Consider the following 20,036-nt stretch of genomic DNA (forward strand, 5'->3'; position numbering starts at 1 on the left):
GATCACAATGCCATTTGTCCCTTCAGCAAAGCGGAAACCTTTTCCCAGCTCCTGGTAACCCACAAACACTAACTGTTTGGTCTTAGGATCTCCCTTCTTTCTCATTTGTTTCGGAATTAATACCCAGGCTTTTGATCCAAACACATGCAAATGGTCAATTTTAGGTTTTTTCTGAAACAATTTAAAGTACGGGGTTGTACCTATTGTTTGATGAAAGAGCCTATTTTGGAGATAACACGCGGTGAGCATACTCTCCCCCCAATAAGACATGGGCAAATCAGCATCATCAAGCATGGCAAACATCATATCTTGTAAAGATCTGTTTTTTCGCTCTGCAACGCCATTCTCCTCTGGGGAAAAAACGTTTGTTTTTCTATGCCCAATGCCACGCTTTTGTAACCAATCTCTAAAGGCATTTGACATAAATTCGCCACCTCTGTCCGTCTGAATCCTTCTGAGTTTAATGGACAGAAATCTTTCCACAGATGCCACCCAGCCTTTAAACTTAGTGAACACGTCACCCTTATTTTTCATGGGAAAAACCCAAGAGTAACGTGTGGCGTCATCCACAATTGTTAGTGAAAAACGCGCTCCACCCCTGCTTACAGCAAATGGACCAATTACGTCCATGTGAACCAGCTGTAGCGGTGACTCACTAACTCTGTCACTTCTGGGGTAAGAGACTCTGTGGGTTTTAACCTTTTTACAAACATTACAATCAAGGTACTTGTTACAACTCTTTAAATTACCCCCATCAGCCAATTCAGACATTTTTAGTACACTTTTCCAGCAAGCATGCCCCATTTTCCTATGCAATAAGTGCACACAGTTGTCATGTATAGCTTTGTTATTCACTGCAGGCTGAGATTTACTGACTACTGCTGCAACTTGAGATCCTGCTTTAAGCCAAAACAAGCCTCCCTCTGACTTAGCAGTGCCTAAAATCTCACCAGCCTTCTTAATAATGCAACTGTCTCCTTCAAAATACACTTTAAACCCAGCTTTTAGCAAACAATCTACAGACATCAGATTGCTCCTTAATGAAGGCACACAAAGTACATTTTGCAGGCATTCACGAAGACAAGGAACAAAAACTGCACCCCCCGAAATCACTTCGGAAGTACTTCCGTCTGCTAGAGCCACCTGGCTGCGCTGTGCTGAGTTCTTGGAAACAAACAATTCATCTGAATTTACGATGTGCCGAGACGCTCCAGAATCGACCACCCAGACAGCTTGTTTCTCATCAGCAATCTTGACCTCGGCGGTCACCAGCTGAGCCGACTGTTTTTGTTTGAAGAATTTCTTTTTACGCTGCTGCTGCTGCTGATCTCGTCTCTGCTCCTGCACCGGCAACTGAGACTTGACCAACTCCGGACATTGTCGTTTTAGATGCGCTGAAGACCCACATCGGAAACAACGCCTAACAGCAAACGCTGACTCCTCACCAGTACGCTGCTTTTGCTTCACCTCTGGCACGGCATGAGAACTCCTTCCAAACCGTCCACCTGTAGAAGCCTCTGCAGCCAACGACCTTTCTTGCCTCTTCTGCCATTCTTCAATCAAACGCCCAGTAACGTAACTGACTGATAAATCACGCTCCTGTATGCCTTCTAGAGACAAAACTAAATTATCCCAGCTTTCCGGGAGAGAACTCAAAATAATAGCCACCTTCTCCTGCTGGTCTAACGCACAGTCTCTTTCCTGTAGCGCAGCGAACTTTAACTGTAAACTGTGTAGGTGTTCCTGCATTGTAACCCCAGGCTGTAACATTGCCTTGTACAATGCCTTGCGAATGAACAGCTTGGAAACCGTTGTCTCACGCACATGGAGTTCTTTAAGTGCTTGCCACACACCTCTAGCTGTCTTGATTCCCCTCACATACGGCAACTGGGAATCTTCCAGCCCCAAGACAATTGTGGCCCTTGCTCTTTGGTCTTTATCGAGGTCTTCATCATCAGGCTTCGCAGGAAACTTACTCACCACTTGCCAGAGACGATCCCTCTGCAGCACTGCCTGCATGCGTTCCGACCACAGCAAGTAATTGGAGTCATTCAGACGCTCAAAAACCATCTGAACTGGTTGTGAGGCCATCTTGAGAGCGATGTCCCTGGAACCCGGAACCAGCTACTCACGACCACCGAGAGAGAAAACAGGAACCACAGCACCCAGCACTCACACGCTGCAGCTGTTGTCCTTGTGTCCACTGCGTCACCAGCTCACCACAGTCAGGAACCAGCCAGTGTCCATCTGCTGCACCAACAGGAACAACAACTTCTGGAACTACTGGAACCAACACCGTTGATGCTGACACCACCACAACTCAGGCTGGCAGCACAATGCCCATAACCTCATGGAACTTTGAAGTGTCAGGCATAGCCCTATTGGCTTTAGCCCAAACGTAGCAGAGTTTTCCTGCACAGCGAGGAAGCTAGTTGCGGCGGTAATGACTAGTCAGCTAGACTCAGAATAACTATTTACAGGATTTATTAAAAGGAAAAATAAAACCAGCAGAGTTTCTGCATACAAATCAAAGCAAAATAAATCCTTTCTTTCTCTCTCTCTCTCATAACCATACACAGCACTTCTAACTCCTTCTCCTAACACACCTAACACCAAACTGTGCTAGCATTCCCAGATAACAGAGTTGAGTGCTGGTCGTTAACCAATCAGAGTAAGTAGTTTCTAGGTCAAGCAGACCTTGGCTTTCTGCCAAGAGTAAATTGACACTGCCTTGAGTTAATTGTGTGAAGCCAGAATCTGCAAGTTCCCATGAGAATCAATTAACAGAAACTGAACATAGAGTAGAATTGTGCCCATGTTTAAATAAATAAATACGTCAAATCTTTCCCTTCTACTGCCAGGTGCAAAGCATTCTTCAGAGTTGTCTGCTCCATACTTTCAGTATAGGTTGCAGAAGGAAATATATATGAGATCCACCAGTACTTTGAACAGTATATTATGAAGAAATTGCAGTGATACTGAGGAAGCAGAAATCAAGGGGAAAGTAGCCTTAAGCTCAGCGATGTTTAGCTAGACCTTAGCCAGACACTCTGTGCCTGATTCATTGACCCCGCTCCAATCTGTGATGGTCACCACTTGAAAATCAAATCTGGAAGGGCTATTTCTGTTTCCAATAGATGATTCATGCCTTTATATTCAAACTCATTCTAATTAATGCTCAAGACTGAATAAAATTACCATAGCATATGAGTGTCTGAAAAATGATATTATATAGTTTGATAGCCAATTTAACATTTGCTCCATATTATAAATTGATGCGGCATTCTGGCATCTGACAAACCACCACTACCAGGTTTTTAAAACAATTTCTGAAAAATTGAATTAAACAGTATTCCTTTTATTAAAAAAATGCAAAAGCAGGCCACTTTTCCTACTGAAGTGTCTAGAAAAAAGGACTCTCCTGATTGCAATACTATCTTCTCCACTAATGCAGAGAATATTTGAAATGTTTTAAAATTAGCTATCATTTCTTTATTGCACTCCTGGTTCTGAACTCAAGAGCTCCAAGACTCAGTTTCTCTAAGTCTCAGTTAGTTTTAGAAAATGCCTCTTCCAATCCTTTCCCCAGCCCAGTCCATTAGACTAATGAAACAGAAATGATCTTGTATCTGTTTTCTTAGGTAAATCAAAGCCATAATTGGTGATAATTCCTTATCCCCTAAATTGATTGTTTTGCTTTTTAATTACATAAAATGTATATACCTCTTGGTTGTAGAAAGGCAAAACAAAACTTCTCAACATGGCTTGGGTAGATTTTCTGGTTGGCTGACTGGAATTTTTATCACATAGCCATCAATCCTGAATGCCTTTACTAGGGAGTAAGCCCCACAGAACAGAATGGGACTTGATTTTCAGTAAACATATATTGGATTGCACAGCAAACTGTGTACTTGGACCATCTAAATTAAATTTGATTGGATTTACCAAGTTACACTTGGGACTACGTAAATCTGCCCTCTGTTTGTCAATACTACTAGAACCTTGAAAGATAATATCCGTGTAACAATCAATAAAACTCAATGATTCGATTCCTTCTGAAGCCGTGAAGGGCATCCCTGTCCGAGTCAAAATAGACCGTAACAGTTTTAACTGTATTAAGTGAGAAATTCAATTTACCATTAGAAGGAGCTATAAGGCACTTTCTTGACTGCGTAGATCAAGGAAGTTGGTCATAGCTAGAGATGAGAAAAGGGCAAATGATCACAAGCTGAATAAATGATTCCTTCTGTCTCTGGATTTTTTTGAATAACTTTTGTATCAAGCTGCTATTACAGTAAGAATGCCCTGGATACCATGAGTATCCAAAGTAAGGGTGCTTCTTGATGGCACACATAAACACAACCCACAACCCCCACAGTCTTGGTTAATCCTTGTCCACCTAGGGATGGTGGATAAATTAAATTCAGTTCAATTTTAAAGGTGAACTTATGCTAGAGGAAGGTGCCAGGGGCAGGTCAGTAATAACTCACACGGCCTGAGCAAAGTCAAAGAAACAAACAGCTAAGGAGACCTAGTGAGCCCAGCAACTCCTCCCAGTAGATCTTGCCCCAACGAGGCAGTTGTGAAGACTGAAGGTCCCCACTTTCCCACAGTTTCCTAAGCCTCCTCCTCCTACTCCAGGTCCTTCCCAAGCAATCTGGTCTATCTTTGCTCTTCCCTCTTTATACCTCTTTGTCTTCTGGGAGACCACAGGGGAGTGGAACTGGGCACCCCAGGAGGGGGAGACTCCCTGGCTTCTTCAGCCTCTCTACCTCTTGGTGCCCCTTCTCTCCAGCCTCCACTTCTGCCTCCGATTCTGGACTGCTCTCCACCACAGCCCCTTCCTGCTCACTAAGCCCTGTTACCGCTTCAGCTTCCAACACTTCCTCCTCCCAGTCTGCTCCCTCTTCTCCCTTTGACCACTCATCACTGTCCCACCACCAACCCCCTAACTCTGAGCCTTCTTCCCTTGGGGGCTTCCCAGCTGGTGCCTCTGACCTACTCCTCTGCATCCAGACAGTCCATGACACCAGCTCTTTCTCACATGACTGGATGTCTCTGTGTACCGTGCACCAAATTGCAGCCGGCAAGATCTACCGGGACATGTTGCTGTGCTCACTAGAGTTTGCTGCGTTTCCTTGAATAAAGAGTTAGCTTCACTGACTGCGTGTGATTTATTGCCAACTTTCTCCTGTCTACTGAATGAACAACTGCAACCGCAAAAGGTGCAAACCATTTCGTATACAGTTTGTGGAAGGACCTCTAAACGGCTATGCACCGTTGCTCTACAAAGCTGTTAATGTTTCGTGAATAGACTTACACCGAAGGTAAATTTTGTACCATGCTTATAATAAAGTGTGGGCCATTGATATAAATGCAAGGCGGCAGCAGAGGAAATAGGCATAAAAATATGTTGATTGCAGTGGCTTGAGTTAACTATCTAACTTAGAACAATCCTCCCTCCATAATGTAGGAGGACAGGGCACCTACTTGATAAATGGGTGCATAGTTAAAGATAAAAAGAAAGTAGCTTGTAGGCTGATGAATGCAGCTAAGCAGATTAACATAAATATATTACTTGAATAGATCATCAGATCCAATACATCTGAGCTGATGTAGTTGGATTCAGTTTAAGCATATAATTACACAGCACAGCCCCAAGTGATTATAAAACAGATTGTTATAACTTGTAGGGGCTGGAGGAATAATGACAAATGCTCCTTGCCGCAGAATAAATATGCTGGTATTCTGTTGTATCGATTACCTTTCAAGGGAAGTACGCCACCCATGAAATTCTGGGAGAAATGCTCTATGGGCAGAGAAACATTTGACTTTGTTATTAATAACAAAAAGCACTCTCCAGTGATTCATGGTTCCTTTCCTATATTTCTTACTCAATAATGTAGTCACATATTGGTTTGAGAACCTTTATTTGCAACCCAGAATTCCATGTAATTCTCAGGCCCTTCCATGTAAGCTGCAGCGATGCTCCTGGCAGGTGGTGTGTGTGTGTGTGTGTGTGTGTTGTGTGTGTGTGTGTGTTCCACACACAGTGTCTTTGAATGAGCAGGGAGGAATGAAGCTGCACACTGTATGCAGTCCCTGGATCAGCCCATCATAATAGTCCCTGGATGAGGATGAGTGACCTTTCATTGGCTACTTCCCCTGTATAGCACTACTGGTCAGTTTTTGATGGATCTTTTTGCTGCTGCTGCTGCTGCAATTCTAATTTCTTGGGGAGCAGGGAATGGTTCGTCCTCATTTTGGTGAGGTATTCTCTGCTATGAGGTGTCTCTGCTATCTTTTAATTCCAAATGTTATTCTCTGAAATTTTAGTTGTAGCAACAGCAGTCACTGGCAAAAAGAAAAAAAAATACATTTTGCAACTGCACTGTGCTGAGTTTCTATATGCTCCCTATTTTTTTGCATTTATTTTAGCATTTGCCATTGTGCACACACCTCACCAGACTCCTTGGCTGCAGAATTAAGTCTCTTGACTCAAGACTCAAACCTGTCTCTCACAAACAAAAACACAGAGCTGCTCACCTGCACTTGGATTAGCTTTCACATTCCAGCAAATGCTTCCTTGTTGATCTTTAGGGCTGCCTTGTTCATTAAGGGGGGTGGAGCAAGACTGGGGCAAGTTTGCAGGGGGTAGAAATTCCATAAATACTAGACCACTTGGAGGATACTACCTGGAAGGTCCAACAGCATCCTAGGAAAATGCCTGGTCTAAGTATTTTTCTCTTTCTAGCCCAATATTCTCTACTTTGGGCTCTCCAGGGTCTCAGGCAGAGAACTTTCACATCAATTGTTTCCTGATCCTGAAGACCTTGGGCATATGCTCTGCCACTGACCAAAGGTCTTCTCTCCGAAAAGTTCTTAACTTAACAGGAGACCCCAATAAATGGCTTCTATCTCCATTGCATCTTTTATAATTGCTCCAGTTGCAGAAGGCTCTTCTGCAGCATCGCTCTGCCAGTGATGTAACCATGCTCAGCAAACATTAATGCTGCAGAAGAGCCTTGTGCAACTGGAGCAATTATAAAAGATGCAACAGAGATGGAACATCTCCCAAAACCACAAAAGGTGGTCTCCTATAGACTGAATGGAGCTACTAAGCATTGGAAAAGAATCACAACGGTGTAACAATTTGGTAGAGAAAATTGGATAGAACGGTGGATCTAATTGAAACAGCAGGAGAGGCAGAACCTTAATACCTGAACCGGCATTCGGCCAGGGCACTGAGGTTAATCCCACCACATCATGAGTGTCATGGGATCGTTAATGACTGCAGGGCTGTCAAGAAGTTGGCATTACCTACGCGTCCAAGAGACAGCTGCTGCCCCAACAGCCGTGTCTGCTAATGCCACACGAGAACATGTTGCACTGATAAGAGTGCCTGCTACTGGCTACTTCAGATGCATCTTGATTCCACATTCTGATGATGCACAACTTTTATTATTAATTATCAGCATTATTATTAATGCCAAAATAGGCTTTGAAGCAGTTTACAGCAAGCAGAAATCCATCCCAGTTGGTGGGCAGAGTTCCAAGGAAGCAAAGGTGTGGCTGCCATTTTTACACTGGGTCTGTATTTTGGAGGTTCTGTGTTCCTTGCCCTCTCCCAGCAGCAGTGGCTGGTGCCCATTGGGAACTGTACGAGAGAAGGTAGGGAGACTAGCAATAGGTGCAGCCAAAGCCATTGATAGGAAAAGCCACCTCCTTGCCGTTTGTATGCAATAGGGCAGGCAGATAAGGCTGCTTGGGCATTTGCTCTAATGGACCAGCGTCCACTGCCTCCCAGGCTGTGCATCTTTCTATAGGATACGGCAGCTGTTCTGCTGATATAGAAGCTGAAATAAGAATAAAAATGGGGTCCCTGCAAGGGGTTCAGCTTCTTAGGGAAGGCTGGACCTTCGGAAAGGCTCAAACAGGTCAGGAAATAAACAGAGACCAGACCAGGATATACAAAAGCAAAGCGGCTATAAGCCTGATCTTTATTGAATACAGGACTGTTGGCAACAGGCTTCCCACTCGTGTGACAGGCAACCGAGAGAGAACCCCGAACAAAAGAATCTGTGGACATTTATACATTTCGGTTACCATACAGGTCAATAGAACAGACATTGTCATACAGGTGCGGGGAGGGGATTACAGCAGATAAGCAGGGTATCCAAAGGGAGGGAGAAGATTGTGATAACGTAAGTCATTGTTGTGCTTTTTGTTGTTGTTGTTTAGTCGTTTAGTCGTGTCCGACTCTTCGTGACCCCATGGACCAGAGCACGCCAGGCACTCCTGTCTTCCACTGCCTCCCACTTGTTGTGCTTAGGTGTACATAAAGGGTTTTGGGATGGTTCCTGTTTTTGATTGTTCTGCTAATGACAGTGTTTTTCCTTTATCTACAGGCACCACGGAACTGGCTAAGTGAAGAAGTCATCTGACAGGATTTCCTCGAGGAATATATTTGACAGGATTGGGGGGGGGGCTGCGTTTGCATGTATATCAGTGACTTGACTCGTGAGCCTTTATTTATCCTAATAAACCCTTTTGTCTGAGACAGATGAGTTTATGTAAATATTTGAAGGGAAACAGCATTGCAACATGTAGCCAAACTTGCTTTAAAAATACATGACTTAAGGAAACATTGAGGACATAGAGATACAGAAAGATACATTTTACATGCATTTTATGAGAGGCGTAGATCATATATTTATTAGGGATACATACGTAGATATACAGAACTCATTTATGTATAATCATAAGGTAAAGGCTACTGGTTTTCCCAGTAGGGATGTATGGAAGTGAGAGCTGGACCATAAACAAGGCTGATCACTGAAGAATTGATGCTTTTGAATTATGGTGCTGGAGGAGACTCTTGAGAGTCCCATGGACTGCAAGAAGATCAAACCTATCCATTCTGAAGGAAATCAGCCCTGAGTGCTCACTGGAAGGACAGATCCTGAAGCTGAGGCTCCAGTACTTTGGCCACCTCATGAGAAAAGAAGACTCCCTGGAAAAGACCCTGATGTTGGGAAAGATGGAGGGCACAAGGAGAAGGGGACGACAGAGGACGAGATGGTTGGACAGTGTTCTTGAAGCTACCAGCATGAGTTTGACCAAACTGCGGGAGGCAGTGGAAGACAGGAGTGCCTGGCATGCTCTGGTCCATGGGGTCACGAAGAGTCGGACACAACTAAACGACTAAACAACAAGGTAAAGGCACATATAGTGGGAAAAGTAGGAGAGCCTCAGGGGCATGAGGGGTTCATAACTTTTACCCTCCCCCTTGACCAAGTGAGTGACATTTATTCTTATAACTCAGCAAACTGTCTTCCCTTTGGCATAGCCGGTGTTTAGGATTGCTTTGCCCAAGTGCATGCAATTACTTCCTCAAAGACATTTGCCACAGCAGTAACATGCAGGACAAAGAACTGCAATTGGCCACGGAAGGAGCACACCATGAGAAGCTCTGCATGACATTAAGGAAAGTTAATTGAGAGGCACACTTTGCACTTAGTTCTCGCTCTGGGAAGAAATGAAAAGCTATAATTGCTGAACTCCTCAAGCCCTTTGTGAAGGACTATAGAATCAGGCATCAGGTGGCTTCCAAATAAGACCGGCTGGGACAAACAGAAAGTATCATGAAAAGATTAAAACAAAATGTAATAGCAAACATGGTTTGTGTGGACAGAAAGAGAAATGACTCCTAATTAAATGAATCATTTCTTTGGAAATGTCACAACACAGAAAAAACTATTCACAGTCCTCCAGAAATTAAGCCTATTGACATGAATAGCAGCAGTTGCACAATAACACAACTCTCCCATTCATTTCAACAATGAGAGAAATATCTCAATGGCTCATCCCTTCCTCCCTGTGAACTCCATGGGACTTGCTTCAGAGTGATGGCATGTGGATTAGCCTCTCACCTGTGTCTTTGAGTAGTTCACTTAAGGATGCAGTGGAGAGTCAATATGCCTCTCATGCAGAACAGCATCTGACATTTCAGCCAATTTTTTTTTATTTATTTTTTTGCCTGCACTGTGCAGGCAAAATGTAACCAGACATTATTCAATCAAGGTGTGCGAATGAACAAGAGAATTTATTTTCAGATTATAAAAATGGTAAACCATGCGAATTTGTAGACTTCTAATAAGGGGTGTTGTAGAACCCACCTCAAAGGGGCCAGAAACTAAGGGCAGAGTAGAGCAGAGTGAGGGGATTAAATTCAGTTTGCATTTAAAGGCAAACCTACCAAAATCACACATTGATTTTGGAACCCTACATGAATGCAAGCACAGTCATCCTGTGAAATTTAACTAGGCAGGCCATTTGTCTAATACAGGAGGACTTTTCTTCATTTTAAACTGAATCTCTCCAAAATTCTAACCAATTTTGACAACCCAGTCAATAATAAAATTATAGAAGATCTAACAGATGTGGCAACCCAGTCCTAATCTTTTAGGATGGGTTGCACCACCACTGAGGTCAGAGGTGGGGAATCTATGGTCCTCCAGATGCTGTTGGACTACAATTCCCATCAGCCCTAGTCAGCATGGTCAATGATCAGGGATGATGGGAGTTGGAGTCCAAAAATATAGAGAGGGCCACCCCATTATATATATGCTACATAGCAATACAGCTGAGGAGCCCCACTGAAGCCAATAGGCCAACCCAATTAGCTGGGCCAAACCTGCACAGATTCAAAGTCCAGTGCTTCTCTTTAGCACTGCCACATTTTAGACAATGCAATGGCAGTTTGGAGACTTCCTTTGTCTCTTCCAACTTTGGGCGTCAATTTTATCCCTGTTTTCCTCACTTTTATTCAGGCAGTGCATGCTCTGCTTAAGCCTCTCCCTACCTCCCTCCCTCTCCTGTTTTAAGATTAGCAGCCTGCCATGAGATTGCCATTAATCTGTCTGATGCTTTTTGGAATGTCAAATGAGAGGTGGCAGTACAGCTTCCACTAAAGACAGAGAGAGACTTCACAGCCTCTAGCGCTGTCTGTATTTTACACAGACAATTACCATCTATGGGAAACAGGCCTTTTGACAGTCAAAAAATCTGAAACCTGCATAGCGAAGCTTGGAAGCAGTAGCTGTGATATTGAGAAGAGGGAAATCAGAGCACAAAACTTGACCCAGATTGTCTCATGGAGATCAGTTAATCCCTACTGTATTTCTTCACGGCACACAGAAAGGAGACCAGCAGCATCACTAAAACATTTCGAGATTAAAGTTAGTACTTACCTGTACATTATGATGAAACTGAGTTGTCCATGCCTGGTTTGGACAATACTCTTGAGTTCATGACGGACACAAACATGACGTTTGTTAGGTCTCAGGTACTTAACAATTTTCCATTTCAAACTGGTCAAAGCTGCTCAGGATCTGGTTCAGTTTTCCCAGAGTGGAGCACAGTGTTACTCAGGGAGTGGCTGTCACCAAAAACCCTGTGTTGTGTTCTTCCCCAACATATGACAATGCATAACTTTGTGTCAAGGGCATAATATTTTTTCGGAGGTTGCGTGCCACCCCCAATCTCTGCTGAGAAGTAGCATGATTCCTGGGGGTTCCAGGCACTCACCCAGGGTTGTGTTTCCGTCAGGAAAATCAAGGAGCAGTCAAGGCTAGTGTCGTTAAGAAATAGGTTTTACTTTACACCTAAAGTCTACAATGGAGACGGTGCAGAACATTATACCCTAACGGTGTCTCTCATCATCCCTGGCAGAGCTTTAGCAAGCTCACGTTCAAAGCTGCAGTCATGGCTCTCACTCTCTTGCTGCCGCCTCCTCCAGTTAGAGTCAAGATGGTTCTGCCTACTTCCTCCTTCTTGTTCCCAGAACACCTTTAACCTTTCAAAAGGGACACATTTTCCTGTGACACCACGTCCCCCTCAATTGCCTTGGCAACCTTCCAAATCTCTTTTCTTTGTCCATTCCTTGGAGGGGGCGGGGAGGAAGGATAGCTTTTTTGTATTGCCAATGACCTTCATTTTGTATTGCCAATGGTTCCTCATTATTTCTCAACAGCTCTGCACTCAAGCTAGCCCAGGCAGGCTGGTTTGCATATGCTAACGTAGGAATTTCTTCTCTGGCACAGTTCTGCCATTTGTATTTCCCCATCATATCCCAAATATTATCTAAATGCTGCCGTTTATTAATTTCATCAATAGATTCTGGTACCCCAGATGACAGGGACGCGGGTGGCGCTGTGGTCTAAACTACTGAGCCTCTTGGGCTTGCCGATCGGAAGGTTTGTGGTTCAATACCCACAATGGGGTGAGCTCCTGTTGCTCTGTCCCAGCTCCTACCAACCTAGCAGTTCAAAAGCATGCCAATGCAAGTAGATAAATAGGTACTGCTGGGACGGGAAGGTAAACAGCGTTTCTGTGCACTCTGGTTTCCGTCACGGTGTCCCTTTGCACTAGAAGCGGTTTAGACATGCTGATCACATGACTCGGAAAGCTGTCTGTGGACAAATGCTGGCTCCTTCGGCCTGAAAGCAAGATGACCGCCGCAACCCCATAGTCGCCTTTGACTGGACTTAACCTTCCGGGGTCCTTTACCTTTACCTACCCCAGATGATCTATGAAAATATCATTGGGACTCTCCCCAATCCTGCACTGATATAACTGGTATGTTGGTGTTTTAGGAACTACACATGCTCCTGCTGTAGTTAGGTTGTGCTGACTGGAGATCAATATCACCCACAAGGGGCACATGGGGCAGATTCTCACTTCAAAGTAATTGCTGAATGCAATTCTGAATGGACAAGATATGCAACAGAACCAGTGTGGTGGTTAGAGTGTTAAGAGTAGGTAACTGGGAGACCAGGGATCAAATTCCCACTCAGCCATAAATCTCACTGGGTGACCTGGAGTCAGTCACAGTCTCTCAAACTAACCTTCCTCACAGAGTTGTTAAATAAAAATGAGAGGGGTGAAGAACTGTGTACACCACCTTAAGGTCCTTGGAGGAAAAGGGGAATATAAATGTCAGTATAAACAACAGGTGTTTCAAACTTAAGCAACAGAGGAAGAGTCACATTCTTAGAGGATGTAATGACCTATCTTCCGATATCTTCCCAGTCCTTTAAGAAGACTGGGACAACTAGCAGATTCATAATTCTGAAGAGACTGGGGAAAAATACTAATACTCCATTATTCTAAGATTAAGAACCTGTCCTTTACAACCACAACTCTTCCATCATACATCTAGAAACCTAAAGGATGTCTACCTGTGCTAGCCTGATGCCGGTCCCTTTTAGCAGAGGCCACCTCAAGCAGAAGTCATCTGCATAACTGCACAAATAGAGCACTGAAAAAGCGATTTTGATCCTTCCTTATTCCTTTGTTCATGCATTCTCTCTGCACCACCACCCTGACTTCAGATTCCTTCAGGGAAGGAGGATACACAAGACAAACACCACCATGGGACGGTTCGTCAGAATCCAGGCTCTGACATGACACTGACATACACCTGGAATCACCCATAAAGTGCATCCTATCTACAACTTCACATCATATTCATAGAATCATAGAGTTGGAAGGCACCCTGAGGATCATCTAGTCCAACCCCCTGCAAAGCTGCCCCAAATAGGGATCAAACCTGCAACCTTGGGATGATCAGCAACATGCTCTAACCAGCTGCACTATCCAGGCAGACAAGAGGGCATCTGTTCTCCATACCAAGTTTAGGCACGTGCCAAAGTGGTTCCTTTCGTCTGCCTCCTCGTCGGTTTTTAAACAGCACAGCCAGATTTTCAAAGATCTCCTTACAAAGATCTTGTGATGCTGCACAATTTTAATATTAAAAAAGTTTAATATCAAATTAAATGGTTTATTTGGGGTTGATATAGTACGGTTTCATAACTGGGAACTAGACCCTTCCCCTCCCTGCTCCCTTGTTCACAACTTGCAGTCTTTATTTACAACTAAATGGCAAGGCTGTTTTTCCTTTGCGTGATGTGGTACTGCTGAAGCCGTCTTGCCAGCTCTTCCACCTTCTCGATGCTCGAAATGCTGGTCTCGCTGCTGCTACTGGTGGGAGCCGTCCTAACAAGTTGAGGGGTGCTCTGCTGGCGCAAAGGAGAACCAGAGCTCCGGAGGGCCTTAGTTATCCTAAACTCTGAAGCATTTGAAGGCAGCCACGGCTTTCTACCTCGTGAAGAATGAGGACGTGGTAAGCCACGATAAGTAGGTGCTGGCAGGGGGGAAAAGGGTGGAAGAAAAGGCGAAGATCGATGAGATTAAACAAAACAATTCCCACCCACCCCCAGCCTGTTAGAGGAGATGTAAGAGCAACAGAACTCATTACAAACTGCACAGGAAAACATAAAAGGCACCTGGACTGTACAGCAGTGAATAGATATGAGGGAAGGGGACAACATTAATGGCTGCAAAGCTGCCTGACCTGCCGTAAGAGACTGATGGAGTACGGAGCTTCATCACGCAAGCAAAGGTATGCATGTGTGGAGCTTCATTCTCATTTGTAGTCATGTGAATGGTTGCAATGTGAATTTTAAAAATGACTCACGTAAACACCATTGGTTTAAATAGGGGCTACTTTTTACGTTTTGCTTTATTGCTGGTGATGAGTTCTGTTGCTCTCGTGTCCCCCCCCCCCAATATAGCTGCTTGTTTATTTTAATAAAATAAAATTTGGAAAGTTGGATTTTAGTCAAAATATCCTTTTTCTGTTGGAAAAGCTTGTGAAGAAAATGTGAGCGGCATTTAAAACCGCCAGCTTCCCCCAAAATACAGCTTCGCTGAATTGAAGTGGATCAACATTTGGAGGTCACGACATTTGCTGCCTTAATTCAACCATTTTCATTTCATCGCAAGAGATTTTCCTCTGCAACCACCTTATGGAAATAACCATGTTTCTGCAGAAGGCAGGATCTTTCCCGTGTGGTGAGAGGGCAACATGAGTTTGGCAAACCAGACTTTGAAAAATGGATCTTATGTGTGCTTTTTAAAGGAAAACTGGAGGAAAGGGAAACAAAGGTATCTGGAATCTGAAAAAAACCAAATCCATAAAAACAGCTGCACATAAAATCTGTTAGAAAGTAACCATGCCAATGGATGCACAAGGAAATCATGTTTTATTAAAGTCACGTTTTAAGATTTACAACATACACCATACACTAATGAAGGTAACAGTGATTTATGTTAACAAAGATTTAAGTATGGAAGAGGTCTAAACTATCCCGAAACAAGGTGGACAATACAATATAAGGAGACAATTCTAACAATAACCGTGCTAGACATTATTTTCTAGACAGGAGATGAGTACTTATTCAAATAAATGGAAGCTGCACACATTTAATCAAGGTCTACTTTAGATAAGAGTCCATTTGGTCTGCGGACTTAGGATTTAAAATTCTATTTCATTCAACACTTTCACAGAAAATTCAAAACTAGCAGTCAGTGCTTATCTTTAAGAAAGGCACAATCACCATTCAGCATGGAAACTCTGGCTTGCCACTAAAGAAATGAAGACTGTGCAGGCACTGTCAATTATTTGCTGATCGTCATACATAATGCTAAACCAAATTATGGCTTAGCGTGCGGGTTCTGAGAGAGGAGGCTGAGGCCACTTTGCTTCTTATTCAGTCCTGTTGCTGTCCTGTGGATTCAGACGACATGCTACCACGACTTCGCTCACAGCAGAAGGAAATCAGCCGCGCTCTCCTCTCCAGGATCCTGCATTTTTGTGCTAAGCCATAGTTTGGCTTAGCATTATGTGCAACCTGAGCCACTGCATGAATGTGGGAGATCAGCCTCGGATAATACGAGGGCATAGTCGCTTTGTCATCCAGCAATGCAGATTATTTAACACATTGATCAAACAAAACCAGGAGACATCATGCGTTAACTTTTCTTTTTCTTGTTTCGTTTCCAAAGTATGGAGGGAGTTGAAAAGTGTCTGCTGCCATAGGACGCATTATCAGAGAACCTATTATAAGGCAATGTTTCCCAAACTTGCTGTTTTTTGTGCTACAACTCCCATCATCCCTAACTAGCTGGATCAGGAATGATGGGAATTGTAGTCCAAAAATGCTGGAGACAAGTTTGGGAAACAATGTATAAGGGATTTACATTGCAAGCTTACAGCTGTCTACTCAAAAGTAAGCCCCACTAGTTTCATGTGACTTACTCCCAGGTAAGCATGTGTGGGATTGGAGCCTTCATATCGAAATTGTACTATATTGACCGCAAACTGTGATTTGCAAGAGATATTCAACATACATTATATATACTGAATTTGTATATGGGTCAGTACATTCACATTGATATCTGAAGCACATTCTCAGAAAGGGGACAGAAATACACATTCCAGGTTCATCCCTTGATGACTAGCATGTGTAAAAGAGCCAACAAAGATCAAACATCTGACAAAACTCTCATTCTTCATCACATCATTGCTTCAGATTTTTCAAACATCAGATAATTGATTGGGCTTGTTCCCATGCTCAGTTGCAAGCTGCACAGTGGGACACTGGGTTGCATCCCATGAAATTCTACTCAAGAGTAGACCCACTGAAATTAGTGGACTTAAGTTAGTTGTGTCTATCAATGTGAATGGGTCTCCTCTGATAAGCAGTAGCACTAGATGCAACCCACTGTGCCATTAATGTGCATGTATGAATCAGACATAGGCGGGTAAGTCTATAGTAACACCACATTACAGCAACATAATAAAAGCACAAAGGAGGTGGGATGCAAATGCCTGTCTTCTGAGGCAGGAACCTTCCCAAACTAGGGGAGTTGTGCAACATTACTATTGCTTTTTACTGAGTAAAAAAGAAAAAGACAAAGTATGAAAAGCAATTCATTGAGAACAACAAATTGCTAGAACAGGTTAAAATGACTTTATAAGAAATTTTACATAGAAACTGGAGAAATATTAATTTGGATTACTAGAAAGACATTTGAAGGGTCATATTGCACTGTCTGGGTGACTAAAAGTTAAAGGTTGGGCTTGGGAGGGAAATCTGGGTAAAGCTGCATCCTGCAAAGGGGTAAAAGCAATTCTGGAATGCACAATTGTCAGCGAGGCAGAAGTTTCTCTTTTTAGTCTCTTCTCTTCTCTCTCTCTCTCTCTCTCTCTCACTCACACACACACACACACACACATATGGAGAAGAAATAACTGGAAAAAACCTTTATCACATATTATATCTATAATGTGATAATGGGTTTTTTCAGTTATTTCTTCTCCGTTCTTTTCTTCTTTCTCTTTTTTATACAACTGTGTTTGTTAAGGATAATGAGTATTCAATTTTATATTTGCTTTTTCATCACCAATATTATTATTATTATTATTATTATTATTATTATTATTTACTAGCTTGTTATAAATGTGTTGGGATTTTTGTGCACAATATGTTGAAAACCTTCAATAAAAATGTTTTTGGTTTGTTTTTTAAAGAGAGAACAAGGAAGTTCTTAATGTGGCTCAACAGAACAAAATGGCGGCAGTTTTCCTGGAGACCAATATGGCATATCAAGGGAGGTAGTAGTCACTTGGGTATTTGCCAAGGAATGGCAAAAAAGCAAAAACCCAAACTCCAAAGCACTGTATCCCTGGAGAAAGTATCATTCCTACAATATGCTGGAAGATCAGGGACAAGTGTCTGTATTTTCTCTCTTGTTAGGCTAACTGAGAAGATCTCGCTTAGGAACGTGATACAGAAAGCAAGGATTAAAAATAACCTTGGGCTGTGAAACAATCAAAGTACAGAATCCTAATCACTAGGCAAAGTTATAGTAAATATAGAGTAAATAGACCTAATGCAAGTTTTCCATTTTGGATATATCTGACTTTACAACATCACTGGACTCCTGCTCTACTTTACTTGTTGTACCTGCACATCCATCTTTGATATGAGAGGGTGGCGACAAACTACTTTCTCTTATTTTCACTGTCCTTCTAGGGGCAGCCAGCTGCTCATCAGAGGGCCATGCTTTGCAGAGATCCTTCCTGCTCTTTGCTCTTCCTTTTCTGTTGTCCTTCTTCTTCCATTCACCTCCAGCAGAGATGCATTTAGTCTCTGCCTCTTCAGCCGCTCTATGGAAATGCTTCACAACTTTTATGTTTGGTCTAGATTAATTCAAAGCAGCAGATTAGCTAAATGACAGGATTTCAGCAACTGGTGTGTTTTTTTCTCTAACGTGAGATGACAAGCAGAAACTTGTTCCCAGGCGTTAAAGGTAAAGGGACCCCTGACCATTAGGTCCAGTTGTGACCAACTCTGGGGTTGTGGCGCTCATCTCGCTTTATTGGCCGAGGGAGCTGGCGTACAGCTTCTTGGTCATGTGGCCAACATGACTAAGCCGCTTCTGGTGAACCAGAGCAGCGCACGGAAACACCGTTTACCTTCCCGACGGAGCAGTACCTATTTATCTACTTGCACTTTGACGTGCTTTCGAACTGCTAGGTTGGCAGGAGCAGGGACCGAGCAACGGGAGCTCACCCCGTGGTGGGGATTCGAACCACCAACCTTCTGATCAGCAAGTCCTAGGCTCTGTGGTTTAACCCACAGTTCCCAGGTGTTATCTGATCTCAATTCTGCCCCTGTACCCATTTCCCATTCTTCACATACTCGGTTTGTGCAGACTCTCTATGACCTGGTAACCTCTAGGTTAGATTACTGCAATGCGCTATATGTGCAGCTGCGTCTGAGGATGGTTCAGAAACTTTAGCTGGTGCCAAATTCACTGGCCAGGTGGCTCACTGGGGCAAGACTGCTTGAGCATATAACACCAACACTGACCCAAATACACTGGCTTTCAGTTAGTTTCCAGGCCCAATTCAAAGCACTGGTTCTGACCTTTGAAGCCTTAAATGGCACAGGACCACAACAGCTCGAAGAATACCTCTCCCCATATGAACTAACCCGGACCCCACAATCATCATCTGAGTCCCTTCTTTGTGTGCTCCCTCCACAAGAAATCCAGAGGGCGGCAACACGAGAACAGGCCTTTTCTGCAGTGGCTCCCTGTTTGTGGAATGCTCTCCCCAAGGAGGCTCACCTGGCCCCTTCATTACTTATCTTTAGGCGGCAGGCAAAAACTTGCCTCTTCACCCAGGCTTTGGCTAATTACACAATCTATGGCCTTTTAGCTGTACAGTGGTACCTCGGGTTAAGTACTTAATTCGTTCCAGAGGTCTGTTCTTAACCTGAAACTGTTCTTAACCTGAAGCACCACTTTAGCTAATGGGGCCTCCTGCTGCCGCCGCACCGCCGGAGCCCGATTTCTGTTCTCATCCTGAAGCAAAGTTCTTAACCTGAAGCACTATTTCTGGGTTAGCGGAGCCTGTAACCTGAAGCGTATGTAACCCGAGGTACCACTGTATTTGTTATTATGGTATGTATTTTTGTGTCTTTATATTGTAAACCGCCCCATGATCCTTGGACAAAGGGAGGCATTTAAATGTAATAAATAATTCTAAACCACTTGTACTTTTTACATCTCCATTCACACATCAACACACACACGCACCAGTTCTTGTTACAATGATGTTGCCCTATTATCTCTCTGCACCCCTTCCTACCACACAGCCCGTCTGTCTCTAGGTCATTTAATATCTCTAGGGTATTTTGGTTGGGACTGCTGTTCTTGCTTTGCAGAATCAACATTATTACTGTCATCATTCTAGTATTTGTATCGGTAGCATTGCTTGATATTTACCTCATCTCACACACATGTGTACATCTATACATATTTATGAAATGGAGGGGAAAATGGGATTCAAGTATACTCACACAAGATAATCCATCATTCGGGTCATATTTATGTAGCAGCAGGAACAGGAATACCTTCTATGGCTGATTTTAATAAGCCCATTTCGTACACAGAATGCCTGCAGCAACAAAATCACCACATCTTTAAACTCCAGTGGCTTTTATCTTGTCAAACCAACCATTCACATGAAGAAACTTGTACATGGAAGTAAAAAGAGTCAAGTTTCCAAAATGCAATGGTTATTTATTTATTTTTTTAAAAGGGGGAAACAAATTAGACAC

The 20,036-nt window shown here is 43.2% G+C and overlaps 1 protein-coding gene across 3 annotated transcripts in view; it reads right to left on the bottom strand.

The window, feature by feature from the left end:
- Positions 1 to 13,822: 13,822 nt before the first annotated feature.
- VWA3B (von Willebrand factor A domain containing 3B) overlaps positions 13,823 to 20,036 on the bottom strand; it is a 66,428-nt gene continuing 60,214 nt past the window's right edge. For all 3 annotated transcript variants that reach the window (XM_081001284.1, XM_081001283.1, XM_081001285.1), the window contains exons 27-29: positions 19,776 to 19,873; positions 17,874 to 18,109; positions 13,823 to 14,206 (exon numbers count right to left, since the gene is read on the bottom strand). In XM_081001284.1, coding sequence (XP_080857410.1) covers positions 13,938 to 14,206; positions 17,874 to 18,109; positions 19,776 to 19,873 — 603 coding nt within the window. In that variant the 3' untranslated portion in view covers positions 13,823 to 13,937. The remainder of the gene's footprint in view (positions 14,207 to 17,873; positions 18,110 to 19,775; positions 19,874 to 20,036) is intronic.

The sequence above is a fragment of the Podarcis pityusensis genome (assembly GCF_964106645.2).
Source record: "Podarcis pityusensis genome assembly, chromosome: 4".
Classification (NCBI taxonomy): domain Eukaryota; kingdom Metazoa; phylum Chordata; class Lepidosauria; order Squamata; family Lacertidae; genus Podarcis; species Podarcis pityusensis.